At 45.4% G+C, this 27,598-nt stretch overlaps 1 protein-coding gene across 4 annotated transcripts in view; it reads left to right on the top strand.

The window, feature by feature from the left end:
- Window positions 1-27,598, top strand: part of tctn2 (tectonic family member 2) — a 120,973-nt gene that overhangs the window by 17,209 nt on the left and 76,166 nt on the right. For all 4 annotated transcript variants that reach the window (XM_072512053.1, XM_072512207.1, XM_072511965.1 and 1 more), the window contains exons 4-7: window positions 3,055-3,256; window positions 11,587-11,687; window positions 13,942-14,141; window positions 22,237-22,357. In XM_072512053.1, coding sequence (XP_072368154.1) covers window positions 3,055-3,256; window positions 11,587-11,687; window positions 13,942-14,141; window positions 22,237-22,357 — 624 coding nt within the window. The remainder of the gene's footprint in view (window positions 1-3,054; window positions 3,257-11,586; window positions 11,688-13,941; window positions 14,142-22,236; window positions 22,358-27,598) is intronic.

Raw genomic sequence — 27,598 nt, 5'->3', positions numbered from 1 at the left:
CTTTGGGGTGTAGGTGGATATGCGGGGTTTGTGTGCTAAAAGGGGATTTCTGGGCTTTCCTAGGGCCGGGCAAGGGGGACAGGGACCCGGGCGGGGGCCATCGGAGCCGGGAGTGAGGTGGGGGAAGGGGCTGCGGCCATCGGAGCCTGGCAGAACAGTGTCCGAATGGTCTAGCCGGGGTGGAAAGTTGGGGGGAAGGAACTGTGGCTGGGGGGAGGAGTTTTACAAGAGGCAGTGGACAGGAGGAGTTAGAGAGCGGGAGGGGGAGGGGTGTTTACAACTCTTGGGTATCATGTATGGTACTCTTTCAGAGGTTGAATGACGGTGAGTGTGCTTTTGGGGGGGGGGGGGGGGGGGTGGACTGGTGAGCATGGGCGGTCCCGGACTCCTTTGTTTTTTGTTTCCACCGTGTGAGGGCTTGTTTCATTGGATGCAAATATTGACAGGTGGGCCGTTGTTTGGAGTGTTGGGAGGATGGGATCGTTAGGTGCTCAGGGAGCCCAGCAAATCACACCCATATGTTCTGGGCATGCCCAGCGCTGGAGGAATTTTGGAAGGGCGCAGCGCGGACAATGTCGAGGGTGGTAGGATCCAGGGTCAAACTGGGCTGGGGGCTCGCAATATTTGGGGTGGCAGAGGAGCCGGGAGTGCAGGAGGCGAAAGAGGTCGGAATTCTGGCCTTTGCGTACCTGGTAGCCCGGCGAAGGATTCTCCTTCAGTGGAAAGATACGAGGCCCCCAAGCGTGGAATCCTGGTTCAGCGATATGGCAGGGTTCATTAAATTGGAGAGGGTGAAATTCGCCTTGAGAGGGTCGGTACAAGGGTTCTTTAGGCGGTGGCAACCGTTCTTAGACTTTCTGGCAATGGCAGCAGCAGCTCGGGGGGGCATAGGTTTAAGGTGAGAGGGGCAAAGTTTAGAGTAGATGTACGAGGCAAGTTTTTTACGCAGAGGGTAGTGGGTGCCTGGAACTCACTACCGGAGGAGGTAGTGGAGGCAGGGACGATAGGGACATTTAAGGGGCATCTTGACAAATATATGAATAGGATGGGAATAGAAGGATACGGACCCAGGAAGTGTAGAAGATTGTAGTTTAGTCGGGCAGTATGGTCGGCACGGGCTTGGAGGGCCGAAGGGCCTGTTCCTGTGCTGTACATTTCTTTGTTCTTTGTTCTTTGTTTGTTATTGTTAAGGGGATTGATTTTGTATTTGTTACCGTTTACTGTCTGTGGTTGGGGTGTAAATTTTGAAGGAAAATGTGTAAATGGAGAATAAAAACATTTTTTAAAACCCAACGAAAACAGAATCAACAAGCACGACAAAAACAACAACAACGAACGACAACGGAAACAACAAAGACAGAAACGACAGAAACAACAACATTGAAACAACGAGCTGTACAACATGGTACAACTCTGCACGTGAAGGACAATGCCACAGCACACTGCGAAACAATGACAAGACTACAAATATGCCATGGCATGATAAAGAATCTCACAAATTCACTTCTGCTCCAGAACAAACAAGCAAAACAGCTTTCACGGACGATGACATACAGAATCAATACCACAAACACAGGAAAAAGTCGAGGTCAGACAACAGTGTGACACAGAATCGCTACTCACAATCAAATGGAACAGGGGAAAAAGGTGTCCACATCATTAAACGACTCATCAGCAAGGCAGCCGAGTCACGTTCCGACATCAACCTCGCTCTGTTATCGTACCGGGCAACCCCATTGAGCTCAGGACTGTTGCCAGTGCAAATGCTCTTCGGCAGAGACATCCGGACAACCCTACCGGCAAAGCAATTCTGAGACCCCGGCAACGCACAGGTTCTCGACGACATGCAGGCACTATGCTCCAAACAAAAACTATACTACGATCAACATGCCATCCCACTCAAGCCACTGACAATAGGTGACACCATCAGAATCAGGGACCCAGAAGGTGAATGGCACCCGACCCGTTAGATTTGTAATGACACTTCAACACACGCACAAGACGGATATGGCCATTTCTCACGATGGACTCACAACACAGTTACTTGTTTCTGTATTACTTTTATCATTTTCACAGTGTGCAGATTTGCATATTCTCACCAATTGTTATGTACAGTTTCTTGAGGCCAGTCTAGAAAACATGTCAAATAAAAGGGGGGGGGGATGTAGTGATATCATCTGCACATACACCAGGGACTACAGACAGATGTAACAGCCACAGCATCACTAGAGGGCAGCATATAAAGGGTCTAGCCCAAGGGAGGATCCGCCTCTTTCAGAAGCACAGGGCTAGTGAGCAGCAGCACACGGAGGCAGCTTACCTTAGCTTCACTGGTCATACCTCTTGACTGTATTATATCTAGTTAAGCTCTGGAAACAGAACAAACCCATTGAATAAAGTATTTGTGTTAACTGGAAGTCTATAATCTTTATTCAGACTTAGAATAACATAGTTAGTACTTTTTCTTGTATTCTTTCTTTTATAGAGCCTTCTATTTGTGATAAAAACTTTCTTCAACCAGATTTCTGGAATGTTAGACTTGTGTAATATTAAAAGGAGTCATGTCAGTAGATTGAACTCATTTACCTGCTGGACAATCTGACTTTTTTTGATTTAAACAATTTTAAAAATAAATTTAAAATAATTTAAAACACACCAAACAAATGCTGGCCTGGTTAGCGACATTGTGTAAAAATCACGACAGATTACAGGAATAAGGGTCTAGTTGAGGTGCAGAAACTCCTGACTCGTATTTATTGTAGTATTGGACAGTATGCATTTGTAGCGTATAACAAAGCTGCCTTCATCTTGACAATCCAGGAATGTTGACCAATCTACTCCAGAGATATACAGTGACTGGGGATGATTAAAGTTTCTGCACCTTATGTTATTAATTATAAGTAATCAGCTGGCTGAAAAATAAAGTGGTATTGAAGATGGTTGTGAATGTTTTAATTAGTTAGTTTTCTTGATTGCTGATTTCTGGTTGGAAAATGTATTGCCCATCTTCTGCCCAATTGCTGAAACGCTAGTTCCGTGTTAATGTTATTGCAGATAAATCTCAATGTGGCATTGATCCTAGACCGACCGCTAGTACTTTGTGAAAATGTATTAAATGACACCAACTGCTGTCCAGAACCTCTGTGCATTGTTGAAACTCTCCGTGTGACTGCCTGTCTGAATGGCCAACTTTCAGCGACATTGCTTGTTCAAGTTGAAATCTACGTGAATTCGACGTTCCATGGGATTGTAAATGGTAAGTGCTTGCTGAGTGCTTTTGAGAAAACTGGCGACAGCCAATACTAACTCAAAATGAGAAACATTTTCTGAGCTGTGACTAAAAACATAGCAACAGTGGTGAGAGGCTGAAAATCTGATCCCCAAATCATTGCTTTCAGCTCCTGCATATTTTCCAAGGTGTGCATTGTAGATTGTGTCAGCAGCAAGAAATATATTGAATTTTGCTGGCTGTTTCTAAAAATCATATTAAACGTTATTGTCACAAGTAGGCTTACATTAACACTGCAATGAAGTTACTGTGAAAGGCCCCTAGTCGCCACACTCCGGCGCCTGTTCGGGTACACAGAGGGAGAATTCAGATGTCCAATTCACCTAACAGCACGTCTTTCGGGACTTGTGGGAGGAAACCGGAGCACCCGGAAGAAACCCACGCAGACACGGGGAGAACGTGCAGACACCACAGAGACAGTGACCCAAGCTGGGAATCGAACCTGGGACACTGGCGCTGTGAAACAACAGTGCTAACCACTGTGCTACCGTGCTTCCCTATCAGGAGCTGGGATTTCATGCTGCAATTTACAGGGCCTTGGTGAGGAGACATCTGGAACATTGTGTGCAGTGTTGCACTCCTTTATCTATGGAAGGATGTTCTTGCTCCAGAGGGAGTGCAGCAAAGGTTTACCAGATTCCTGGGATGGCAGGACTGACTTATGAGGTTGAAATTGAGTCGGTTGGGATTGTATTCGCTGGAGTTTAAAAGAATGAGGAGGGATCTCATAGAAACCTATACAATTTTAACAGGACTGGACAGGGTAGATGCAGGAAGGATGTTCCCGATGGTGGGTGTGTCCAGAACCACGGGGCACAGTCTGAGGATACGGATTTAGGACAGAGATGAGGAGACATTTCTTCACCCAGAGAGTGGTCGGACTATGGAATTCGTTACTACAGGGAGTAGTTGAGGCCAAAACATTGCATGTTTTCAAAAAGCATTAAATATAGCACTTGGGGCAAAGGGATTTAACGGATATGAGGGAAGGCGGAATTAGGCTATTGAGTTAGATGATCAGCCATGATCATAATGAATGGTGGAGCAGACTCGAAGGGCCGAATGGCCTTCTCCTATTTTCAATGTCGGGAGACACTAATAGATTAACATTTGTTATGGGCGAGGCATTTTCAGAACCCCAAAATGTATCATGGAGTTCAACTAACCTCTCCCTTTAATGGATTTATTGCTTTTCCGAGCACACGGCTTTTTCCCTAGGTGTGGGATTACAATTATGGACACGTGGGTTTTTAAATGCAAAATACTGTTTATTCCATGAACTCAACTTAACATCTTAAATAAACATTGGATCTCTTGACACCCCTTACTTCAAAGATAACTCAGAAAATATTGCAACAGTAAATAACTCCTTAAAATGTTCCTTCAAACTTCCAAGAGACTTAACACCTTTAAACAGTATCACATCAGGTTAAAGGATATATATATTTTCTGTAGAATGGCAGAGATATATTAGCTTGGGTGACTTCAGCTCCAGCACCTTGCTTTCTTCCTGCAAACTCTCTGGAAACACACAGACACACCCAAGCTGCTGTCTCAAACTGGCTTTCTACTTTTAAACTGTTCTCAGCAAAACCAGCCAGGCACCTTTCAAACTTGCAAAAACCAAACTGCAAAATGGCTGAACTGAACTGAGCTGAGCTCCACCCACTCTCTGACATCACTGTTTTCTTAAAGGTACATTGCTTAAACATCCATGTCTTAAAGGTATTCTCACATGACACATTGCTTTATTACTCACTGGTAACATGGGAGGCAATTCATAGAATCTCTACAGTGTAGAAGGAGGCCATACGGCCCATCGAGTCTGCACTGACGCTTGGAAAGAGCATCTTATTTAAATCCATGCCCCCACCCTATTCCCTTAACCCAGTAACTCCACCTAACTGTTTTTTTTTTGACATAAGGGGCAATTTAGCATGGCCAGTCCACCTAACCTGCACATCTTTGGACTGTGGGAGGAAACCCACACAGACATGGGGAGAAAGTGCAAATTCCACACAGACAGGGACCCGGGACCTTGGAGCTGTAATGCAGCAGTGGTAATTACTGTGTCACCCCTTGATCACTAATCTGTCATTCCGCCTACATCGAGTGCAATGCTTCAAGTGAGTCTAATAATATAGTGAAAATAGCATGGATTTCTTAAAGGCAAATTATTTAAAATGTGGAATTTAGAGTGCAGAAGGAGGCCATTCGGCCCATCGAGTCTACACCGGACCCTGAAAGAGCACCCTACCTAAACTCATACCTCCACCCTTTCTCCGTAACCCAGTAATCCCACCTAACCTTTGGACACTGCGGGGTAATTTAGTGTGACCAATCTACCTAACCTGCACATCTTTGATTTGAGGGAGGAAACCGGAGCACCCGGAAGCAACACTCTGGGAGAAGGTGCAGACTCCGCACAGACAGTGACCCAGGCCGGGAATCAAACCTGGGTCCCTGGCGCTGTGAAGCAACAGTGCTAACAGCTGTGCCACCGTGCCGCTCATTATGTCTGAGGAACCAGATTGAATTCTTTGGAGAGGGTTAAAGAGGTTAAGTGAAGGTCGATGTGTGTATGGCTGTCAAAAGGCATTTCATAAAGTACTGTATAATACACTTGTTTCAAACGTTGAAACCGATGGTACTAAGGTTGGAGATGGGATTGACAACGGGACAGAAATAGCGAGTAAAGGGAGAATGTTCTTCAGGCTGGAGGGAATTTACAGTGGTGTTCCCAGGGGTCAGTATCTTTCTGACATATATTAATGACCTGGATTTGGATGGACTGGGCACAATGTCAAAGTCTGCGGATGACTCCAAACTCAGCAATGTAATAAACAGTGAGTAGGACAGTCAGAGCTGGTGAAATGGATAGGAACGTGGCCGTTCAAATTTAATGCAGAGAATTGTGATGTGATTCATTTTGGTCTGAAGAATGATGAGAGACAGTATAAATAAAATAGTATTTTAAACGAGGCTGGAGAAGCAGAGCAAGCTGGAGGGCTCTAAACAAATCTTTGAAGTTGGCGGGACAAATTAAGAACGACATTGGAAAAGCAAACAGGATTCTTAGCTTTATAAATGGAGCCGTGGAGTGCAAAAGTGAGGAGGTGATGCTGAATTTTAAACTGGCTGGTGGGCTCGTATCCAGAGGACACAATTAAGATAATTGGCAAAAGAACCTGAGGGGAGATGAGAATTTAAAAAATTCGATGATCTGGGATGTGCTGTGAGAAAGAGGAATAGAAGCAAATTCATTAGTAACCTTTTAAAAAAAATTTTTTTATTGGCGTTTCTCATATTTATAAACAGTTGTATATATACACATCACATTTTTCTCGCCTGTGCTAATTTCCTTTATTAATAAGAGGTTTAGTTTGTCCTTCGAAAAATTCTTATTAGGTTACCCCTCGTTGTTGGCCTCAAACAGGTTTTGGAACAGACCGACAAACTGCCCCCAAGATTCCAGGAAGCCTTCCTCTGACCCTCGGGTGGCGTACTTAATCTTCTCCAGGTGGAGAAATTCCGAGAGGTCAGCGAGCCAGTCTGCAGCTGTGGGCGGTGCTGCCGATCGCCAGCCGAGCAGGATTCTCCGGCGTGCGATTAGGGAAGCGAAAGCAAGGGCGTTGGCCCCTTCCCCATGTGTAACTCTGGCTGCTCCGGTACCCCGAAGATTGCCACTATTGGGCATGGCTTCACTCTCACACCCACAACCTTGGACATTGCCTCGGAGAAGGCTGCCCAGAACCCAGCAAGCGTGGGGCAAGCCCAAAACATGTGGGTGTGGTTGGCCGGGCCCCTCTGGCACCGCTCACATTTGTCCTCCACCTCCGGGAAGAACCTGCTCATTCGGGTTCTGGTCAGGTGCGCTCTGTGCACCACTTTGAGCTGCATTAGGCTCAGCCTTGCGCAGGAGGTGGTGGAGTTCACCCTGCTCAGTGCTTCGCTCCAGAGTCCCCATCCTACCTCTGTCCCCAGTTTGTCCTCCCATTTTTGTCTGATCTCGTTCAGTGGTGTTCGGGCTCTGTCCAGTAGCTGTCCATATATTTTCCCACATAGCCCCCTCTTCTCATTGCTTGTGCCTATCGGGTCCTCTAGTAGTGTGCTTTCTGGGGCCCCACGGTACCCTACTGTCTCTTTGCGAAGGAAGTGTTTTATTTCGAGGTGTCTCATTTCCTGTTCTTTCGCTAGCCTCCACTTCCTCGTCAGTTTAGTAACCTTCTTTTGATAAATACGTGAAGGGGAAAGATTTGCAAGGCTTTGGGGAAAGAGTAGGGTTATGAGCTAATTAGGATCGTTTTTTTCAAAGATCCAGCTCTGACTGGATGGTTCAAATGATGAAATATCGCCCTGAAACGTTGCCCTGTTTCCCTCTCCACAGCTGCTGCTTGACTGACTTGAGTATTTACAGCATTTGCTGTCTTTATATCAAATTTCCAGTGTCCACAGTATTTTGTTTTCTTTGTGGGCTGAATGATAACCTTATGTACTCAATGATTCACAGTTTTATTTAAAGTGAAGCTGGACTGGCTGCGGAATATATTATGTCATGTGGACAGGTACCAAGGGTGGTATGTGGTGCAGTGGTTAGCACTGGGACTGCGGCGCTGAGGACCTGGGTTCGAATCCCGGCCCTGGGTCACTGTCCATGTGGAGTTTGCACGTTCTCCCCATGTCTGCGTGGGTTTCACCCCCACAACCCAAAGATGTGCAGGTTTGGTGGATTGGCCACGCTAAATTGCCCCTTAATTGGAGAAAAAATAATTGGGTACTCTAAATTTAACAAAAAAAAATGTGGGCAAGTACCAAAATCAGTGTTGCTTCTAAGAAATTCCATTGCAGCTTTCTTTCAGCAAGTCACCTTTGTAAGGTGGTGACGATTGTGCCGATAACTGGGCCTATGAGACTCCAAATGGCTCCCTATTAAATACAACATTGTTCCTGTAAGCAGGTTGACTGGAAAATGTTAGTCAGTCCCAGTAATCAAAAGAAAATAGTCATGAGGATTTGATTACTTTCTATTTGGTAAAGCACGGGTGTTAAATTTAACTTTAAAAATCAGTATGAACAAAATAATAAAAATCAGTCGCCAATGATTAAGACTATTGCAGCAATGCCTGGGGTTTTAAATAAATGGTTGAAAGAGGAGCTTCACTTTCAACAGTGCAAGATACTGTTCTGAATGTCAGATTTTTTTGAACAAATTATTGTATTGCACTTCATGAATATCCATGGTCAAATGTTTCCATTTCTTTGTGTTTAAACTATGAATGTCTCTTCCTGTTTGACTAATAAATAGCGAGAAAACCACAGTGAGAATAGCTCTTTCACTTCAAATAAAACTAACTACTACTGAAATTCTTTTTAATTGGGGATGGTTCCACAAGTACTGGTGCCCACTAGACCCTCCAAGTAGAAGCCTGAGCAACTGAGTGTGGTATTGCCACATCTGTCTGACCTGGCCCTTTAACTTGCATCCACATGTGCATTTTCAGCAAGAGTCATTGGATGGTGATCCAGAGGAGGGAATTCCCAAATAATTCTCCCTCTTGAACCTGAGAATGTTGAGGCAATTATTCTGGTTAAGATTGGCTAACTCAGAACACACCAGTGGTTCATAGTGGTACCACCCTGCTCTTAATGGCTCTGTGCCACTTTGCTTCCCCAGTAAGATGTTAGGATATTGTCTGTCTGCCCTGTGTTCCCTTTTAATGCCCGTCCTGCTACCTTTCTGATATACATTCTTCGGGGTGAATGCTACAAAGTTACTGCAGTCTTTGGGATTTCTGTTTAAATTGTAGCGTTTGGACACTGGGAACCCCCCCCCTTTTTCTGATGGGCTGGTCCAAAAACATCCCCTTTCGATTTTGTGCCAGAATTTGTGATAGACTTGGCGCGCAGCCAATTGGTGTAGGTGCAATTTGTAATGTTCTTCTATCGGGGCCTAAAGGCAGGTCGCCTGGAGAGTGCCTTTCTCACACTCACTCTCACACTCACTCTCACTCTCACTCTCTCCCTCTCCCTCTCACACTCCCTCTCACACTCCCTCTCACTCACACTCTCACACTCCCTCTCACACTCTCACTCTCTCACTCACACGCTCACACTCCCGCTCACACTCCCTCTCACACACCCTCTCACACGCTCATTCTCAAGCTCACTCTCGCTCACTCTCATGCTCACACTCCCTCTCACACTCTCTCTCACACACCCTCTCAAACTCCCTCTCAAACTCCCTCTCACACTCTCACGCTCACTCTCACGCTCACTCTCACATTCCCTCTCACGCTCACTCTCATGCTCACTCACTCTCACGCTCACTCGCACGCTCTTACTCTCTATCACACTCACACACACTCACTCACTCACGCTCACACTCACTCACGCTCACACTCACACTCACACACTCCCTCTCACACTCTCATGCTGACTCTCACTCTCATGCTCACGCTCACTCACGCTCACTCTCACGCACACTCTCACGCTCACTCTCTCACACTCTCACACTCACACCAACCCGTACCTCTCGAGTAAATCGATGTCTCAGAAGCTGCAACTGCAGTAGTGAAGACTCATCTCAGACTTACCCCTTTATTCCTTGTTTTTTTGATTTCTCACCAACCCTTACCTTGTGTCTGGGTAGAGGGTGGGACGGGGCCTTGGGATTAGGTCGTCTGGTAGACGGTTATCCTATTGTTTCCTCATGTTCATGTTTTCTCCTTTTATTAATAAACAGTTTGTTAGTGTTTTAAATCTGGTGTCTGTAACTCATTGGAGCAGTCAAGGGTTAAAGACCTTCGGAAAGTGCAAATTATTGGTTAGTTCACTTATGTTGGGACTCTGGGGTTTGTGGGGCTGAAATTGACCGCACACTGTTTTTGAAAACTCACCACTATTCTTAGAAGTCCCCCGATACAAAAAAGGGCCGACATTCTAAATGGTGATCAGGGATTCTCACTCCCCGACTCCGATGCAGGCTTCAGTGGGTGCTATTCAGGTCAAACTGTTTTCAAGTTATCCCCCGGTATAACCCATAACTTCACCGAAGATTTCATCTACTTACCACTTAGTAGCATCGATCCTGGGTCCCGCATTGCTAAGTAAGTAAAGTAGACTTTGGAATAACCACTATTTTAGGTTAAATTAAGTTATTTTATTATATTTTTTCTTTTAAAAGCTGCAATTACTTTCTTTACTGAAAGGAAAAAGATCTTGCTTCTGGATCCTTCTGGTTGGTTGAAGGGACCTTCAGGCCCAACTTGACAATCAATCTTCTTTTTAAAGTCTGGTCTTCTTTAGATGTATTCGCTGATGAGCTCGGTTGCTGTGTCCTATCTTTCCCATGTACCGAGCAGTCGGAGCTGGCGATCTCTGAGCTGACTGTCTCTGAGCTAACTCTGCCTACTCTTTAAATACTAGTCTTCCTTGGATGTATTAGCTATTTTAGCTTGGCTGCTTTGCCCTGTCTCTTTCCCATGGCCGAGCTAACTGTAATCTGACTCTGAGCTGCTTGTTCCTTCTCTACTTCTCTCGCTCTCCCTCTGAGTTCTGGTTCTGGTTCTGCCTGTGTCTCCTTTCTTCGGGTTTATATATTTTTCTAACAGTTATCTAGTTTTTATGACTTTATTGTAAAGTCACTCTTGATTTTCTTTGATTGTAAAAAGTATCTTTGATCTAAACATTCTAATACAACTAAATACTCATTTTGACATAACCTCATCTCATAGATCTGACTACATTGTGTCCTTTGTGATGTTCAAAATGCTTTGACTTCAAGAGGTGTTACTTTTAATTCCTGTCATTTCTATAGTTTTATTTTCCAATTGTGTCCTCAGCTCAATTTTGACTTTGATTTTGGCTTTGAATTACGTTTCTCATAGACTGATAGTCTCCAGTTTTCTTTAATTTACCTGGTATTAGCAAAATTTCACACCTAGAATTGTCCTAAATTCAACTTAACCTCATCCATTCTTTTCCAGCTGCTCACTAAGATAGTTACTTTCAATGAAGGTGTGAGCCATTGCTTTTGGCTTCATTCAAAATCCTGTTTGTCTTGTTTGCTAAGCCTGCTTGACCAAGGATATCTGCATTTTATAATCCTGCTCTTTGCAGCTGCTGTTAACCCTTTGTGGGACCTTGCCCTGTATCCTCTCATGTTTCTCTGAGACCAGATATTGCCAGACTTCCAAAATGACACATCTTTCCATATTTTCAGTAACAACACTCGCCAGGATGTCGTAACAAAGGGCTATCATGCTAACTATTGAACATTGTTATTTTTGTTTGATCAGAAACTAAGACGCTGATTCCTGATCAGAAATACCATCCCCTTGGCCCATGTCCATGCAACTTAACAGCAAGAGCCTGTGATATACGATGCTGCTGTGATAAGGTATTTCTATATTTTAATGATGTTGTCAAATTATATAGCCATAGGTAGATTTTAAACTGTTTTATATTGTGAAATTTAAGCATTTCGCTCTACATGAGCAGGCCCACAATTTAGCGGTGTCAACACCCCTATCCTGCTTATGTTTGGGTTGTGGGGGTGAGACCCACGTAGACACGGGGAGAATGTACACACTCCACACAGACAGTGACCCGGGGCTGGGATCGAACCCGGGTCCTCAGTGCCATGAGGCAACAGCACTGCTATCAGGAAGCATGGTTCAGCAGAGGCAGTTAGTTCTACAAGGACTCTTGGTTGTACTGTTGCTGATTTTGCCTTAGTTTAATTGCTCTGTTTTATCACCTTTGCTCTTGAGTCGCCAGGTATCTATATGATACCGCCACGTGGTTCAGGTCCGAGTAATGATCAATAATCCAACACACCGCTTAGTAAGATTTAAATCAAAGCACATTTATTATACACAGTAATCACTACTCATGCATAAATTCTACGTCTAAGCTACTTCTACAACTAACAGGCCCTTACTTAACTTGGATCTGGCCCACCAGGTCAGGGAAACAAATGGCCTTTCGTTCGGGTTCTGAGCCTGCGGGATTCGAAGTTGGTACAGATTGATAGCTAGGAGCGCCTATCTCGTAGCGAGCGTTGAAGTAAGACTTACAGGTTCAATCGGCTGCTTAAGAGTGACGAGAGCTGGAAGAGCTGGAAGCGAGCCGAAGAAGAAGGGAGCAACTTGAACTTGGGGCTCAATTCTTATAGTCCCCAGGGGCTTCCCGCCTTTCGGGGCGGACCCTGTACCTGGTCCCAAGTGATTGGATTTTGTCCCAATCACTTGGTTCAATTTTCTCCAATGCTGGAGCGGTTCCCTGATCGATGGGCGGTCTTGAGGTGCTCGTTCAGCTCCTTTTGTGTAGGCTTCTGCTGGCGCTGAAGAGTCTGGTTTTGCTTTGTGTGTCTAAATGTTGCTTATTGTTCCCGGGGATTGCTCATTAGTATGCAGATGGCTGGTGTTTTGTTATGCTGATGGTTGCTGGTATTGATCTTGCCTGGCCTTTCCAGAGGTAACTACACAGCCAACCTGCAGCTGCTCGTTTTTGTCCTGTTGGCTGACTTTCCCATCAGCCTTTGCCATTCGCCATTTTAAATTGGGAGTTGGCCATTTTAAGTGGCTACAGTACTCTGCTGTCAGGGAATACTAGTGAGATTTCCAAAGCATGATTTCCCTTTAACAGTAAAAAGCAACAGTTGAACATCCTTCTGGTATCTGGTAGCAGGAAGGGCTTGTTAGCAGGTTGTTTGTTTAGCCTCTGCTGCCCTGCTTGCTAATTGCTCGAATTCTCACTAACCTTCAATGGCTTCCTCATAAATAACCAAAGAGAAAATGCTGGAAAATCTCAGCAGGTCTGGCAGCATCTGTAGGGAGAGAAAAGAGCTAACGTTTCGAGTCCAGATGGCCCTTTGTCAAATTGCTTCTTGTTTTCCAACCCAATTAATTTAAAATCCCTTCCTGCTGCACTTTGAGTTTGGAGTCATTTGTGCCCGTTGCACCACCATTATTGTTGGAGCCTTTATCTGCCTTATTCCTACCTCTGAAACTCCCTCTTTGAATTGTTCTGCCTCTCAACTTTTCTCACCTTTTCAAATTGCATCTTTTTGACTGGTTACCTTTGCTAACTCGAGCACTTTGGTTCATTGACCATTCCTTTTCCTGCTTTTTTTTTCATCCTCTCTCTGTAAAGCACCTGTGATGTGTTGTGGTTCAACAACTCTTTGTAAATGCTGTTGTTTGAACATGAGATGAAGGTGGTAGTATATTAGTAGTGTTCTTAGAGTTTGTGTTACTTCGGAAACGCTGATGCTGATTTATCAGCTGGTTGATCTGGTACTTATTTTGGGTCAACCAGATTCTGATGTTTATCTTTGTAAAAAAAAAATTCCCGATTGGGCAATTTAGCGTGCCCAATCCACCTACCCTGCAGTCAGGGCGAGAATTTCTGATGTTTTTCAACCAGTTTACGGAAGAAATTCAAATTAGTAATTTTCACAAACAATACATTAAGAATTCTGTGCTTTAAAAGAATTATTATATTAAAGATGCTGTATAAATATAAATTGTCACTGGTGTGATACTATAACGTGTATATGTATATATATATATTATAAAACTGCTAGTCTCTTATTTATTTGATGTCATTCTGAAACATGAATTATGTTCGGTAAATGTTCCTTTTTTCAGGAATGCTCACCCAGAATGATACAGCTGTTCCACTCTGACTGCTTTCCAGGAGTTTTTGGAGGGAATGTGTCCCAACCTTTTGACCAATTGTGCTCTGTTCAGAATGCAGTTGATGCTCCTGACTGGTTTCCATTCCTCTGCGTGCAATCTTCTCTTGCTAACTCGCCGTACTTGGGCCTATTCTATGAGGGCAATACCGTGTAAGTTTGTGTAACAGATGTTAAAACAACTATAATTCATGAAATATATTAATCCACATAATCTGTTGTGCCTTAACCTCTGGTGTTCATCTTTGATGATTGGCCTGATTTCTTTCTCTGGTTCGACGCTTTATAGTGTTGCACAGTTGAATTTGCACATAAATATGTAAACAATCTGCCGCATTTATACAGGTGCAGAACAACTGTGAAATGATGCAGGTTTCTGATCTTCACCTCCAACCCTTATGCTAAACCTAATTGATGTGGATAGAGGATTGGCTAACTGAAGAAGACAGAGTATGACGGGAAAGGCATTTTCAGGATGGCAACCTGTGTCTGGTGCAGTGCCGCAGGGATCCGTGCTGGGGCCACAATTATTTTGGTGACTTGGACAAGGGCAGTGAATGCACTATTGCCAGGTTTGCGGATTCATTCATGTGAGGAAGGAGCAGCGCTCCGAAAGCTAGTGATTCGAAACAAACCTGTTGGACTTTAACCTGGTGTTGTAAGACTTCTTACTGTGTCCACCCCAGTCCAACGCCGGCATCTCTACATCTTTTCTCTCTGTGACAGCTGACTGACAAACTGTACGTTTGCATTATTTACCTTGGTGGTATTTGTTTTTCCCACTCATATTTAATTTTACTTGGACTCTGACTTATTTAACAGTTAGACTGGGGGTTAGGGGCTGGTTTAGCACAGTGGGCTAAATAGCTGGCTTGTTAAGCAGAATAATGCCAGCAACCTGGGTTCAATTCCCGTACCGGCCTCCCCGAACAGGCGCCGGAATGTGGCGACTAGGGGCTTTTCACAGTAACTTCATTGAAGCCTACTTGTGACAATAAGCGATTATTATTATTAGATTTTGTAGCCTAAAAGACTCCTTAACGAATATTCTGATCTTAGGATCACAATCACTTCAGTGCAGAAGGAGGACATTCGGCCCATCGAGTCTGCACTGACCCTCTAAAAGGGTATCCTACCTAGGGTCAGGCCCCGCACCCTATCCCCTTAACCCAGTAACCCTACCTAACCTAACCTTTTGGACACTAAGGGCAATTGATCACTTGATTTACTGTGGAAAAACCCAGAGGACATCTAATAATGACGTCCCCTTCACTCCCACAATCCCCCACCCCCCAAAGCATCACTCCTGAAATGAAACGTATTCCAGTCTGGCAGCTCCTGTTACTAGAACTCTGGGTCTCCACCCACATGATGTGTGGCTCCATTGATTCTTGTGTTGTTGAAATTAGCTTCCCATACCTGAAGGTTCAGACTGAGGTGCATGCAGGAAACTAGCTGTGAAGATTTTGCAATTGTAAGAGGGCTGAAGTGATGTCAGAGAGATGGTGCAAAAGCTGGGCTGATGTTAAATTTGCGAACTGGCTCAGGTGACCTGGTAACTCTTCCAGGCCAGTCTTCATTCTCCAATCAGTTCTGGTACAGTGAATGACGAACATGAAAAGCTATTTGTAATTAATCTTTGAAAATATGATATGGAATTTACAGCACATAAACAGGCCATGCAGCCCCATGGATCAGTATTGGCCTGCTTACTCCACATGAGCCTCCTTACAACGTCTTTATTTCTTCTCCAATCAACATATCCTTTGAATCCTCACTCCTTATTTACTTCTCTACCTTCACTTTCAATGCATCAATGCCATCTTCCTTAGCCAGTCCATGTAGATGCAAGTTCCACATTCAATTCCAGATTGAAGTTCATGTTTTTTTTTCAATTTAGAGTATCCAGTTCTTTTTTTCCAATTAAAAATTAAAAAAAAAAAATTCTCCCAACATTTCCTCCCAACTTTACACCCACCAACAATAAACAATAATCAGCAACGAATGTAATGTCAATCCCCATATCAACATCAACAATCCCATCCTCCCACCAAACCCCCAAACAGCAGCCTGCATGTTCACACAAACAAATAACAAAAAGGAATCAGGAATTACCCATAGTCACCAGTAACACATTCAGTCCACCTCCCCACTCCCCCACTAATGTTCGATGTTATCCAATTCTTGAAAGTGCAAAATGAATAACGCTCATGAATTGTAGAATCCCACCGCCTGGGGGAGATACAGCTGCGTGGGAACCGAGTGAGGAGCTGGAAAAAGGGGGTGGCTAATCGACAAGGGGGGGGGGGATAGGAAGCCCCCCAACCCGGCTGATCACGTGGAACGTGAGAGGGCTGAACGGGCCGATAAAGAGGGCACGGGTACTCGCACACCTTAAGAAACTTAAGGCAGATGTGGTTATGTTACAGGAAACGCACCTGAAACTGATAGACCAGGTTAGGCTACGCAAAGGATGGGTGGGGCAGGTGTTCCATTCGGGGCTAGATGCGAAAAACAGGGGGGTGGCTATATTAGTGGGGAAGCGGGTAATGTTCGAGGCAAAGACTATAGTGGCGGATAACGGGGGCAGATACGTGATGGTGAGTGGCAAACTACAGGGGGCGACGGTGGTTTTGGTAAACGTATATGCCCCGAACTGGGATGATGCCAATTTTATGAGGCGGATGCTAGGACGCATTCCGGACCTAGAGATGGGAAAGCTGATAATGGGGGGAGATTTTAATACGGTGTTGGAACCAGGGCTGGATAGGTCGAAGTCCAGGACTGGAAGGAGGCCGGCAGCAGCCAAGGTACTTAAAGATTTTATGGAGCAGATGGGAGGTGTAGACCCGTGGAGATTTAGCAGACCTAGGAGTAAGGAGTTCTCGTTTTTCTCCTATGTCCATAAAGTCTACTCGCGAATAGACTTTTTTGTGCTGGGAAGGGCGTTGATCCCGAAGGTGAGGGGAACGGAGTATACGGCTATAGCCATTTCGGATCACGCTCCACACTGGGTAGACTTGGAGATAGGGGAGAAAACAGGAGGGCGCCCACCCTGGAGAATGGACATGGGACTAATGGCAGATGAGGGGGTGTGTCTAAGGGTGAGGGGGTGCATTGAAAAGTACTTGGAACTCAATGATAATGGGGAGGTCCAGGTGGGAGTGGTCTGGGAGGCGCTGAAGGCGGTGGTTAGAGGGGAGCTGATATCAATAAGGGTACATAAAGGGAAGCAGGAGAGTAAGGAACGGGAGCGGTTGCTGCAAGAACTTTTGAGGGTGGACAGACAATATGCGGAAGCACCGGAGGAGGGACTGTACAGGGAAAGGCAAAGGCTACATGTAGAATTTGACTTGCTGACTACGGGCACTGCAGAGGCACAATGGAGGAAGGCACAGGGTGTACAGTACGAATATGGGGAGAAGGCGAGCAGGTTGCTGGCACACCAATTGAGGAAAAGGGGAGCAGCGAGGGAAATAGGGGGAGTGAGGGATGAGGAAGGAGAGATGGAGCGGGGAGCGGAGAGAGTGAATGGAGTGTTCAAGACATTTTATAAAAAATTATATGAAGCTCAACCCCCGGATGGGAGGGAGAGAATGATGGGCTTTTTGGATCGGCTGGAATTTCCCAAGGTGGAAGAGCAGGAAAGGGTGGGACTGGGAGCACAGATCGAGGTAGAAGAAGTGGTGAAAAGAATTAGGAGCATGCAGGCGGGAAAGGCCCCGGGACCGGATGGATTCCCAGTCGAATTCTATAGAAAATATGTGGACTTGCTCGCCCCGGTATTGACGAGGACCTTTAATGAGGCAAAGGAAAGGGGACAACTGCCCCCGACTATGTCTGAAGCAACGATATCGCTACTCTTAAAGAAGGAAAAGGACCCGCTACAATGCGGGTCCTATAGACCTATTTCCCTCCTAAATGTAGATGCCAAGATCCTGGCCAAGGTAATGGCAATGAGAATAGAGGAATGTGTCCCGGGGGTGGTCCACGAGGACCAAACTGGGTTTGTGAAGGGGAGACAGCTGAACACGAATATACGGAGGCTGTTATGGGTAATGATGATGCCCCCACCAGAGGGGGAAACGGAGATAGTAGTGGCGATGGATGCCGAGAAAGCATTTGATAGAGTGGAGTGGGATTATTTGTGGGAGGTGTTGAGGAGATTTGGTTTTGGAGAGGGGTATGTTAGATGGGTGCAGCTGTTGTCTCGGGCCCCGATGGCGAGCGTGGTCACGAATGGACGGGGATCTGCATATTTTCGGCTCCATAGAGGGACAAGTTGGGATGCCCTCTGTCCCCATTATTGTTTGCACTGGCGATTGAGCCCCTGGTGATAGCGTTGAGGGGTTCCAAGAAGTGGAGGGGAGTACTTAGAGGAGGAGAAGAACACCGGGTATCTTTGTATGCGGACGATTTGTTACTATATGTGGCAGACCCGGCGGAGGGGATGCCAGAAATAATGCGGATACTTGGGGAGTTTGGGGATTTTTCAGGGTATAAATTGAACATGGGGAAAAGTGAGTTGTTTGTGGTGCATCCAGGGGAGCAGAGTAGAGAAATAGAGGACCTACCGTTGAGGAAGGTAACAAGGGACTTTCGTTACCTGGGGATCCAGATAGCCAAGAATTGGGGCACATTGCATAGGTTAAATTTAACGCGGTTGGTGGAACAAATGGAGGAGGATTTCAAGAGATGGGATATGGTATCCCTGTCACTGGCAGGGAGGGTGCAGGCGGTTAAGATGGTGGTCCTCCCGAGATTCCTCTTTGTGTTTCAGTGCCTCCCGGTGGTGATCACGAAGGCTTTTTTAAAAAGGATCGAAAAGAGCATCATGGGTTTTGTGTGGGCCGGGAAGACCCCGAGAGTGAGGAAGGGATTCTTACAGCGTAGCAGGGATAGTGGGGGCTGGCACTACCGAGCCTAAGTGAGTATTATTGGGCCGCTAATATTTCAATGGTGAGTAAGTGGATGGGAGAGGAGGAGGGAGCGGCGTGGAAGAGATTAGAGAGGGCGTCCTGTAGGGGGACTAGCCTACAGGCTATGGTGACAGCCCCATTGCCGTTCTCACCGAGGAACTACACCACAAGCCCGGTGGTGGTGGCTACACTGAAGATTTGGGGACAGTGGAGACGGCATAGGGGAAAGACTGGAGCCTTGGGGGGGTCCCCGATAAGAAACAACCATAGGTTTGCCCCGGGGGGAATGGATGGGGGATATGGAATGTGGCAAAGAGCAGGAATAACGCAACTGAAAGATCTGTTTGTGGATGGGAAGTTCGTGAGTCTGGGAGCGCTGACCGAGAAATATGGGTTGCCCCAAGGGAATGCATTCAGGTATATGCAACTGAGGGCTTTTGCGAGGCAACAGGTGAGGGAATTCCCGCAGCTCCCGACACAAGAGGTGCAGGACAGAGTGATCTCAAAGACATGGGTGGGGGATGGTAAGGTGTCAGATATATATAGGCAAATGAGGGTCGAAGGGGAGACTATGGTAGATGAACTAAAAGGGAAATGGGAAGAAGAGCTGGGGGAGGAGATCGAGGACGGGCTGTGGGCAGATGCCCTAAGCAGGGTAAACTCGTCGTCCTCGTGTGCCAGGCTAAGCCTGATTCAGTTTAAGGTATTACACAGGGCGCATATGACTGGAGCACGGCTCAGTAAAATTTTTGGGGTGGAGGATAGGTGTGCGAGGTGCTCGAGAAGCCCAGCGAATCATACCCATATGTTTTGGTCATGCCCGGCACTACAGGGGTTTTGGATGGGGGTGACAAAGGTGCTTTCAAAAGTAGTAGGGGTCCGGGTCGAACCAAGCTGGGGGTTGGCTATATTTGGGGTTGCACAAGAGCCGGGAGTGCAGGAGGCGAGAGAGGCCGATGTTTTGGCCTTTGCGTCCCTAGTAGCCCGGCGTAGGATATTGCTAATGTGGAAAGAAGCCAAGCCCCCGGGGGTGGAGACCTGGATAAATGACATGGCAGGGTTTATAAAGCTAGAGCGGATTAAGTTCGTCCTAAGGGGGTCGGCTCAAGGGTTCACCAGGCGGTGGCAACCGTTCGTCGAATACCTCGCAGAAAGATAGATGGAACGGAAAAAAGAAGGCAGCAGCAGCAGCCCAGGATCGGGGGTGGGGGGGGTGGGGGGGGGAGGAGGAACCAGAAGGACTCTCAGGGTTGTTAATATATACTGATATACTGTATAATATGTATAGGTCGTTGCTACAGATAATTATATATTGGACTGTTAAATTATATTTTTGGAGAGTGTTACTTGTGATAAGGCAGTTGCCAATTAGGGTTAGTTTTCATTTTTGTTATTTATTATTTATTCATTTTCTGTTTAAAAAATAGGTCATTGTTATTTGTGTTGTTATAATATTGTGTAAAGGATGCACAATGTACTGTGTTGGTTGACCAAAAATTTTCAATAAAATATTTTTAAAAAAAAAAATGAATTGTAGAATCCCTCCATCCTTCCCCTCAGTTCAAACTTAACATTCTCAAGAGTAAGAATTCCAGCAGGTCCCCCCGCCATGCCAGGGCACAGGGTGGAGAGGTTGCTCTCCATCCCAACTGGATCCGCCTTCGGGCGATCAACGAGGCGAAGGCTCCAACATCTGCCTCCGCACCCGTTTCTAACCCCGGCTTGTCCAACACCCCGAATGTGGCCTCCGAGGGCTCGGGTCCAGTTTCACGTGCACCACTTTAGAGATTACCCTAAAAACCTCCTTCCATTAATCCTCCAGCTTTGGACAGGACCAAAACAGAGGTGTGCTCTATATACCACCTTCAATTGTATCAGCCCCAACCTCGTGGACGAGGTGGAGGCGTTCACTCTCCGGAAAACCTCACACCAGAACCCCTCCTCCATACCCTCTCCCAACTCTTCCTCCCACTTTGCTTTGATCCCTTCCAATGGTGCCTTCTCTTCCTCCAAAATAGCCCCGTAAACTGCCGACACTACCCCCTTCTCCAGTCCCCCTGTCGTCAGCACCTCTTTCAGCAATCTCCTCCAGCAATATGGAGGCCGGCTCCACCGGGAAGCTCTGTATCTCCTTCCTGGCAAAATCTCGAACCTGCATGTATCTAAATATTTCCCCCTGCTCCAGCCCGTACGTCGCTCCCAACTCCTTCAATCCTGCAAACTGACCCCCAAGAATCCTCTTCACCTCCCAGTTCCGAAAATTTCTGTCCCACGTCCCTGGCTCAAATCTGTGGTTCCCCCGAATTGACATTTCCCTTGACCCTGCCCCAACCCGAAGTGTTGGCGAAACTGCCTCCAAATTTTCAATAAAGCTATTATTACCAGATTCCCTGAGTATTTCCCCGGGGCCATTGGGAGCGGCGCTGTTGCTAGTGCTTTCAATCCCGACCCCTGTTGCTAGTGCTTTCAATCCCGACCCCCTGCACAAACTCTCCTCCATTCTGACCCACTGGGAAGCAACGGGCAGCACGGTAGCACAGTGGTTAGCACAGTTGCTTCACAGCTCCAGGGTCACAGGTTTGATTCCCGGCTTGGGTCACTGTCTGTGCGGAGTCTGAACTTTCTCCCAGTTACTGCGTGGGTTTCCTCCGGGTGCTCCGGTTTCCTCCCACAGTCCAAAGACGTGTGGGTTAGGTGGATTGGCCATGCTAAATTGCCCTTGGTGTCCAAAAAGGTTAAGTGGGGGTTACGGGAATAAGGTAGAGGCGTGGGTTTGAGTAGGGTGCTCTTTGTAAGGGCTGGTGCAGAGTCGATGGGCCGAATGGCCTCCTACTGCACTGTAAATTCTATGATTCTAACCCCTCTGACCCAGCTCCGTACCTTCTCCACATTCGCCGCCCAGTAGTAATACATCAGGTTCGGAAGACCCAAACCGCCTGCCTGCTTTCCCCTCTGTAGCAGCACCTTTCAAATTCTGGCCACCTTTTTTTCCAGTTAAGGGACAATTTAGCATGGCCAATTCACCTACACTGCACATCTTTTTGGATTGTGGGGTTGAAACCCATGCAAACATGGGGAGAATGTGCAAACTCCACACGGACAGTGACCCAGAGCCGGGATCGAACCCGGGACCTCAGCGCCTTGAGGCAGCAGTGTTGACCACTACGCCACCGTGCTACCCACTATTGAAGTTCATGTTGTCTCTTTGAAATCTCTATAATAAATGCAGTTGACTGTATCCCCCATATCCTTGCGTCTATGCCTGTGAAGCAATGTGGTAAATTCCTAAGCACTGGGATTTAATCTCCTTTTGAACTTGCTTTCAACAGCAAGGTTTCTGGTGACCTTTCCTTTCGGGCAGTGACGCCTCCAATGGCACATACACCAGTTGGCTACCATCAAGGAGACCCTATTGTTAAAAATGATGATGAGTACCTTATTATTCCACAGGTAGGAATAACAGTGCATTATTGCTATAACATAGTAATTTCAAGGGAGACAAAAGATAAATTAAACTTTGCTAAGATTGTAAATGAATTTCATAATATTCAGTGGATCAATAGTCAAACTTATCACTGCTCTCATTGGACTGTGTCTGAATTAAGGTTAATTTATTTAAAAAACTATGCCTAAGAGAGGTGGAAAAAATATTTTGCATTTGCACAGTGCCTTATTGCAACCTCTAACCATCTCACAGTGGATCAATGAAATACTTCCTGAACTTTTGACATTATTATCTGGGATTATGGTTCTAGTCCAGTAATCATACACCAAGCCTAAAGATCTAGGGCGGTAAATTCAATCTGTGCCAAAGCTGCTGGGAATTCAGAGTTGATTTAAAAAATAAATAAATTAGTACACAATTCATTTTTTCCAATTAAGGGGCAATTTAGCGCGGCCAATCCACCTACCCTGCACATCTTTGGGTTGTGGGGTCGAAACCCACGCAGACACGGGGAGAATGTGCAAACTCCACATGGACAGTGACCCAGAGTCGGGATTGCACCTGGGACCTCGGCACTGTGATGCAGCTGTGCTAACCACTTTGCCACCATGCTGCCCCGAGAATTCAGAGTTGATTAATTAGAAGATAAAATATTAAAATCCAATAAATGTATTGCTGAGATTTTCCAGCATTTTCTCTTTGGTTTCAGCGACAATACCACTACGCTATGCCTCCCCTACATATATGCAGTATTTTTTTTGCTGCAGTAATATTTTTTTTAAATCCTGGTTTAAAAGTAAAGCAGGCACTGGATCTGCAGAAGGTGCAATTAAGATGTTGTAAAAGTGAGAGCATCATTATTTCAACCCATGCGTATGCTTACAAGGAGAGGGTTAACGGGGTTTTGTTATGACTTCTGGGAGTAGATAATTAAAGACATTGTGTTTAAACTTAAGTAATCAAGTCATGGAATTTGAGTGGAATGGGGTTGCTGTAATTAATAGGAGGAGCCAGGGTCGTAGTAGTCAGTTTTGACTGGGAGCTGAACAGTAGCTTCTGCAGATACGGTTAAGTTAAGCGGTAGTCTGACATGGACCAGAATGGGCATGCTGTTTCCTGGCAGGATCTCTCTTTCCAAGCAGTCTGTTAAAGGAATTCTTTATCCAGAGGCTGGCAAGTAATCCTGTGTTTGTTTACTTTATTAAAAAGTGTGTTTTGATCTGTGATGGAGTTTGCTTGATTGGAGATAAAAAAGGTAGCAGTTAATTAGAACATAGAACATTACAGCACAGTACAGGCCCTTCGGCCCTCGATGTTGCGCTGACCCGTGAAACCACTCTAAAGCCCATCTACACTATTCCCTTATTGTCCATATGTCTATCCAATGACCATTTGAATGTCCTTAGTGTTGGCGAGTCCACTACTGTTGCAGGCAGGGCATTCCACGCCCTTACTACTCTCTGAGTAAAGAACCTACCTCTGACGTCTGTCTTATATCTATCTCCCCTCAATTTAAAGTTGTGCCCCCTCATGCTAGACATCACCATCTGAGGAAAAAGGCTCTCACTGTCCACCCTATCCAATCCTCTGATCATCTTGTATGCCTCAATTAAGTCACCTCTTAACTTTCTTCTCTTTAACGAAAACAGCTTCAGGTCCCTCAGCCTTTCCTCATAAGATCTTCCCTCCATACCAGGCAACATTCTGGTATATCTCCTCTGCACCCTTTCCAATGCTTCCACATCCTTCCTATAATGCGGCGACCAGAATTGCACGCAATACTCCAAATGCGGCCGCACCAGAGTTTTGTACAGCTGCAACATGACATTATGGCTCCGAAACTCAATCCCGCTACCAATAAAAGCTAACACACCGTACGCCTTCTTAACAACCCTCTCAACCTGAGTGGCAACTTTCAGGGATCTATGTACATGGACACCGAGATCTCTCTGCTCATCCACACTGCCAAGAATCTTACCATTAGCCCAGTACTCAGTCTTCCTGTTATTCCTTCCAAAATGAATCACCTCACACTTTTCTGCATTAAACTCCATTTGCCACCTCTCAGCCCAGCACTGCAGCTTATCTATGTCCCTCTGTAACTTGCAACATCCTTCCGCACTGTCCACAACTCCACCGACTTTAGTGTCATCTGCAAATTTACTCATCCATCCTTCTACACCCTCCAGGTCATTTATAAAAATGACAAACAGCAGTGGCCCCAAAACAGATCCTTGTCGTACACCACTAGTAACTGGACTCCAGTCTGAACACTTCCCATCAACTACCACCCTTTGTCTTCTTCCAGCTAGCCAATTTCTGATCCAAACTGCTAAATCTCCCTGAATCCCATGCTTCCGTATTTTCTGCAGTAGCCTACCGTGGGGAACCTTATCAAACGCTTTACTGAAATCCATATACACCACATCAACTGCCTGTTTGGTCACCTTCTCAAAGAACTCAATAAGGTTTGTGAGGCACGACCTACCCTTCACAAAACCGTGTTGACTATGTCTAATCAAATTATTCCTTTCCAGATGATTATACACCCTATCTCTTATAAACCTTTCCAAGATTTTGCCCACAACAGAAGTAAGGCTCACTGATCTATAGTTACCGGGGTTGTCTCTACTCCCCTTCTTGAACAAGGGGACAACATTTGCTATCCTCCAGTCTTCTGGCACTATTCCTGTTTACAAAGATGACTTAAAGATCAAAGCCAAAGGCTCAGCAATCTCCTCCCTAGCTTCCCAGAGAACCCTAGGATAAATCCCATCCGGCCCAGGGGACTTATCTATTTTCACCCTTTCCAGAATTGTTAACACCTCCTCCTTATGAACCTTAAGCCCTTCTAGTCTAGTTCGAGTACTTTAGATGGGTCCGCTTTTGTCCAATGTGTGCAGGAGGGTTTCCTGACACAGTATGTAGATAGCGAGAGGCGATGCCGTATTTGATTTGGTACTGTGTAATGAACCTGGACAGATGTTAGATTTGGAGGTAGGTGAGCACTTTGGTGATAGTGACCACAATTCGATTACGTTTAATTTAGTGATGGAAAGGGATAGGTATATACCGCAGGGCAAGAGTTATATCTGGGGGAAAGGCAATTATGATGCGATGAGGCAAGACTTAGGATGCATCAGATGGAGAGGAAAACTGCAGGGGATGGGCACAATGGAAATGTGGAGCTTGTTCAAGGAACAGCTACTGCGTGTCCTTGATAAGTATGTACCTGTCAGGTAGGGAGGAAGTGGTCGAGCAAGGGAACCGTGGTTTACTAAGGCAGTCAAAACACTTGTCAAGAGGAAGAAGGAGGCTTATGTAAAGATGAGACATGAAGGTTCAGTAAGGGCGCTCGAGAGTTACAAGTTAGCTAGGAAGGACCTAAAGAGAGAGCTAAGAAGAGCCAGGAAGGGACATGAGAAGTCTTTGGCAGGTAGGATCAAGGATAACCCTAAAGCTTTCTATAGATATGTCAGGAATAAAAGAATAAAAGAAACAAATTAGCGTTTCATTTTATTATTAACCATTGTTTAACTGGTAATTCTAAGCTATATTTTTGTGCTGTTAACGATAATTTAAAACTGTGTTTATAATGTAGGAATTTCAGATATATTGTATTATATGTATTTGGTCCTGTGAGGGTAAAAGCCTGGGTTACTGTGACTTTTGCAGTCATGTTTTAAAAATCCTGGTTTGAAAAAAAGACAGCTAGGCTTTTTGGAGCCAGAGGTGTGATTAAAACAGTGTAAAAGTTTGGGGAGTAGATAATTAGAGACATTATGATCCACTTAGTAAGATGATGTTGTGAATGAGAGGAGGCAGGGGTTGAAGCAGTCGGGTGTTGAGAATTTCAGAGTTAGTTTTGGCTGGAAGGTGAGCTAAGAAGGTTTCTGAAGAAATAAAGCCAGAGATTCTGCATTATCCTGACCAGATTGGGTCGTTTTGTTTCAAACAGTCTGAAAAGTTCTCTCTTTCTCAAAATATTCCTGACTGTTAACTGTATTTAAAAGTGGATTGTGATCGGAGATGATTTTGTTGTTTGAGTGGGAATAAAGATAGCAGTTAAGGGTTATTGTGTCACTGTATTGATTGATGTGGAGATGCCGGCGTTGGACTGGGTTAGTACATTAAGAAGTCTTACAACACCAGGTTAAAGCCCAACAGGTTTGTTTTGAATCACTAGCTTTCGGAGCGTAGCTATTTCCTCAGGTGAATGGACCTCACCTGAGGAAGGAGCCGTGCTCCAAAAGCTAGTGATTCAAAACAAACCCCGTTGGCAACCTGGTGTTGCAAGACTTCTTACTGTATTGATTAGCATTATTTAAGTGGTCATTATAAGCTATTTTCTTGTGTGATGCAAAAGATATTTTAATACTGAGTTAGTAATAAAGTTTGTTTTAATATACCGTAACCCTGTTTTGTGTGAAATCACTCCTGGAGCGAAGTATCCTTTCCTTACAAAACTAAAATAAAATATTGGGGTTTCTGTCCAGTATCCTAGCAACTGTTGGGGTCTCGCCTGGGATCATAATAATAATGTTATATTAAAATAAACAGGACACAAATCTCAGACTAAAGGGACGATCCTTTAAAACGGAGATCAGGAGGAATTTCTTCAGCCAGAGGGTGGTGAATCTGTGGAACCCCTTGCCGCAGAAGGCTGTGGAGGTCAAATTACTAAGTGTCTTTAAGACCGAGATAGATAGGTTCTTGATTAATAAGGGGATCAGTGGTTAAGGGAAGAAGGCAGGAGAATGGTGGATGAGAAAAATATCAGTCTTGGTTGAATGGCGGAGCTGACTCGATGGGCCGAGTGGCCTAATTCTGCCTCTATGTCTAATGGTCTTATGTGCATAGAATTACTCCTGGAGTGAAGTATCTTTCCTCACAGATTTACAAACTTAAAAAAAGTGGTGAAAATGAAATGAAAATCGCTTATTGTCGCAAGTTGGCTTCAAATGAAGTTACTGTGAAAAGCCCCTAGTGGCCACATTCCGGCGCCTGTTCAGGGAGGCTGGTACCGGAATTGAACCGTGCTGCTGGCCTGCCTAGGTCTGCTTTAAAAGCCAGCGATTTAGCCCAGTGTGCTTAACCATGGTTCTTGTCCAGTATCCTAACATATGTTGGGGTCTGATCTGGGATCGTCATAGGTACAGCAACGTGCACGTCACATCTGTTCCTGTTCCAGTATCTGAGAACTTGCACAATTTAACCAACCTTCCGAGTTGCAGATGATCCTGGAT

This window comes from Scyliorhinus torazame, chromosome 1, assembly GCF_047496885.1.
Source record: "Scyliorhinus torazame isolate Kashiwa2021f chromosome 1, sScyTor2.1, whole genome shotgun sequence".
Classification (NCBI taxonomy): Eukaryota; Metazoa; Chordata; class Chondrichthyes; order Carcharhiniformes; family Scyliorhinidae; genus Scyliorhinus; species Scyliorhinus torazame.
The sequence above is the reverse complement of the archived record's forward strand: the minus strand, read 5'-3'. Positions and strand labels throughout refer to the sequence as shown.